Source organism: Balaenoptera acutorostrata, chromosome X (genome assembly GCF_949987535.1).
Source record: "Balaenoptera acutorostrata chromosome X, mBalAcu1.1, whole genome shotgun sequence".
Taxonomy (NCBI): domain Eukaryota; kingdom Metazoa; phylum Chordata; class Mammalia; order Artiodactyla; family Balaenopteridae; genus Balaenoptera; species Balaenoptera acutorostrata.
The window spans coordinates 30,791,964-30,795,125 of NC_080085.1; the positions used below are offsets into that span (position 1 = coordinate 30,791,964).

The 3,162-nt window shown below is 45.7% G+C and overlaps 1 protein-coding gene across 1 annotated transcript; it reads left to right on the forward strand.

Annotated features, from left to right (window-relative positions):
- The first annotated feature begins 2,081 nt into the window (after positions 1-2,081).
- Positions 2,082-2,633, forward strand: LOC130706433 (ferritin heavy chain-like). The gene has a single exon (XM_057538433.1). It carries the CDS (start codon positions 2,082-2,084, stop codon positions 2,631-2,633), a length of 552 nt encoding a protein of 183 aa, XP_057394416.1.
- The last annotated feature ends 529 nt before the right edge of the window (positions 2,634-3,162 follow it).

Sequence of the window (3,162 nt, forward strand, 5' to 3'; positions counted from 1 at the left end):
CCATCTGAGAAACACCATCATCACCCCTTAGTACACATATAACCATTCAATAGTATTATTTTAATATTTGAAGAGTAAAGTTGTCCAGATAAATTAATTATTAAATAATCTTGGGACATAATGAGAAAATGTTCTACAAAATCATGATTTCTTCTATTTAAATAGATTCTTCCAGTGAAGTCTACAATGGACTCTTCCAAGGAAATTTTTGAAAGATTGCAATTATATTAAGACTAAACACTGGTGTTAAGCAAACATAGAATACAATTTTATCTCACTGAGAAACTGATCATGTAGTTCTTTTCCATCTCTAATGTATGATTCTATCATTAAAATCAACTTATCAAATAGACATTGTATTATTCTATTTCTTTACAGACTCAACAATTAAATGCCTCTAAAATTGCTTAGATAAGTTTACAATGTGACAGTTGATATTTGATCCTTTGCTTCCTTCATAAACAATGATTATAGCATAGCATGAGCTTTCAAAGAGAAATAAAGAGACCCCCCCCCCAAAAAAAGTACATTAGTCAAAGCCATGGTAATAAAACTTTAAGTGAAAACAGCTATTTTATCCAAAAACTTTAAAACCATTGAGAGCACTTAAAACAGTCCATCACTCTTTCTTGTACCTTGAGAACAGAGACCATGTTTGATTCTCCTGTGTATCTCCAGAGTCAAACAGTGACACATATTTGGACTACTGTATATAAATGGCTGTTGAATTAATGTTGAATTAATTAATTATAAATACCTAGATTGGTCTTATGTCTTCCACTATAATATCCTTAACTTCTAAGAATATATTGACTTTTTAATTTCATATACATGTGCAATACCTTATACGTATTTACTTGAGACAATAAAGGGAGAAAAACAGCAGTTTTTTGTTTTGTATTGTTTTGGTCTGCTTCTCCACTAGAATACAAACCTCATGGGAACAGACTTTGTCTCTCTTTGTTACTAATATATGCCCAAATCCCATACCAGTGCCTGGGCCATATTAAGTAATCAATAAATATTTATTGAATGAATGAATGAAAGATAATTTGAGATCAATGGTATTTCCTATCACTGTGGCTCATTCCATACAACATAATTGAGGGGTTAAAAAAAATGCTTGCTGAGTGGCAGTGAAAGGACAAATGAGGTTGGAGGGGATAAATACATCCACACAGTTAAGTTCTTTCTCTAAGAATGCATCTAAGCCTTTTGTTTTCTGACAAAGAAAAGAGAAGTCTGCACTTACCCAAGAGGAAGGAAATTGGAAAATCAGGTGAAAGGGGCTGTGTGTCTAGGACTGTGCTGAAAGATTAAGAGATGAGAGACAACAAAGGGAGCGAAGACAAGGTTCAAAACGAGTGAAAGCTGAAGAGGTGGAAAGATTCACTGAGACTTTGGAGGTGGTGCTCTGCTGTCAGACAAGTGTGAACGTGACCAGAAACAGAAAGAGAAAAGTGGAGCTCACTGGAGTTAATAAGGTCCAGGAACCCAGCGAAGAGGCTATCAGAAGTGTCATTAGTACGGGTGTTAAAGTCACTGAGGAGAGCTAACTTCAAGTAGAGCTCTGTGATAGTAAATATAACCAATGATACCACAAAAGAACTGTTTAATGAAAGAATCACATTAGGGCACTATTCAAATAAGAAATCACGCAAGTGATTAACTCAAAACGGTTGCGCTTATATTCGTGAATAACATTTTAAAAGATTAGGCCAGAAGCTCAGCGCAGTCTCCCTGCCTCACCCAGGCCTGGATGGAACCTGGGACACAGCGTCCGTGCCCCGCCCCCCATGCACATCCACCCTCCCATCCCCCCTGTAACGGAAGCGGAACCTCCTCTCCCCACTCCCAAACCCGGGTAATGGACCCGCCTTCCGGTCCATCCCAGAGCGGCCGCCCTCTTCGACCACGTGGGAGCGCTCCGAGGCAGCTACCGCCGGCCCCACGGCTTCGCCTTCACCTTGGCGTTCAGGCCCGCCATGCTGCCCGTGCCGCCCACCAGGCTGCCCGCACCGCCCGCCAGGCTGCCCGCGCCGCCCGCCATGCTGCCTGCGCCGCCCGCCATGCCGCCCGCCATGCTGCCCGCGCCGCCCTCGCAGGTGCGCCAGAACTACCAGCCCGACTGCGAGGCCGCCGTCAACAGCCATTTCACCCTGGAGCTCCACGCCTCCTTCGTGTGCCTGGCCGTGGCCTTTTACCTCGACCGCGACGACGTCGCCTTGAAGCACTTCACCGGGTTCTTCCTGCGCCGCTCCCACGAGCACAGCGAGCGGGCCCAGGGCCTGATGCGCCTGCAGAACCAGCGCGGGGGCCGCCTCCACTTCCAAGACATCAGGAAGCCAGCCAGTGACGAGTGGAAGAGCGGCCTCAAGGCCATGTGGTACACCTTGTGCCTGGAGAAGCTCGTGAACCGGAGCCTGCTCGACCTGCACCAGCTGGCCACCGACAAGAGCGACCCCCACCTGCGTCTCTTCCTGGCAACTCACTACCTCGGCCAGCAGGTGGCGTTCATCAGAGAGCTGGAGGGTCATGTCACCACCCTGAGCATTAAGGGGGCCCCGGACGCCGACCTGGCAGGGTACCTCTTTGACAAGCTCACCCTGGGCGACAGCGACAAGAAGAACTGAGCCTGGACTTTCCCAGAGCCACGGGGTGACCAGAGCCCTGGTCACCGTGCCTGCCATGCAGACGGCAATAGTGCCCTTGCAGAAGAAGTTCACTTAAGTTTTTTTGTTTGTTTTTTTTGCAACAAGTGCAGGACTCTCTTTTCCTGGACTTTATTTTATCACTTAAGTTTTTTTCTTCCAGTTTTTCCGTTTCTTCCAATAAAGTTATTGGGTCATAAATAAATAAAGGTCTCTGGTTGATTCATGTGGGCAAATCTCTCATTTTTTAAGTTTTAAAACAGGTATCCAGGAGTCTCTGAACACAGCCATACCCCAACCATATGCAGCTCAGGATCTCCACAGTGGGAGGGAGAAGGTGTTCCATGGGGCCCTGGAAAACACAAAATCAATCTTCCCCTTATAAATAATGTGGGTATATGGGGGTAGACTGGGGCGGGGTGGGGTGAGGTAGGGGTCCCTGGTGAATGTGGGTGCATGTGCATAGTAAAAGTATAGAACCATAGCCTGAAAATCATGATTGCAGTTACCT

What these genes read in the sequence shown, in the direction of transcription:
- LOC130706433 (XM_057538433.1), top strand. Translation starts at nt 2,082, where the DNA reads ATGCTGCCCGCGCCGCCCTCGCAGGTGCGCCAGAACTACCAGCCCGAC.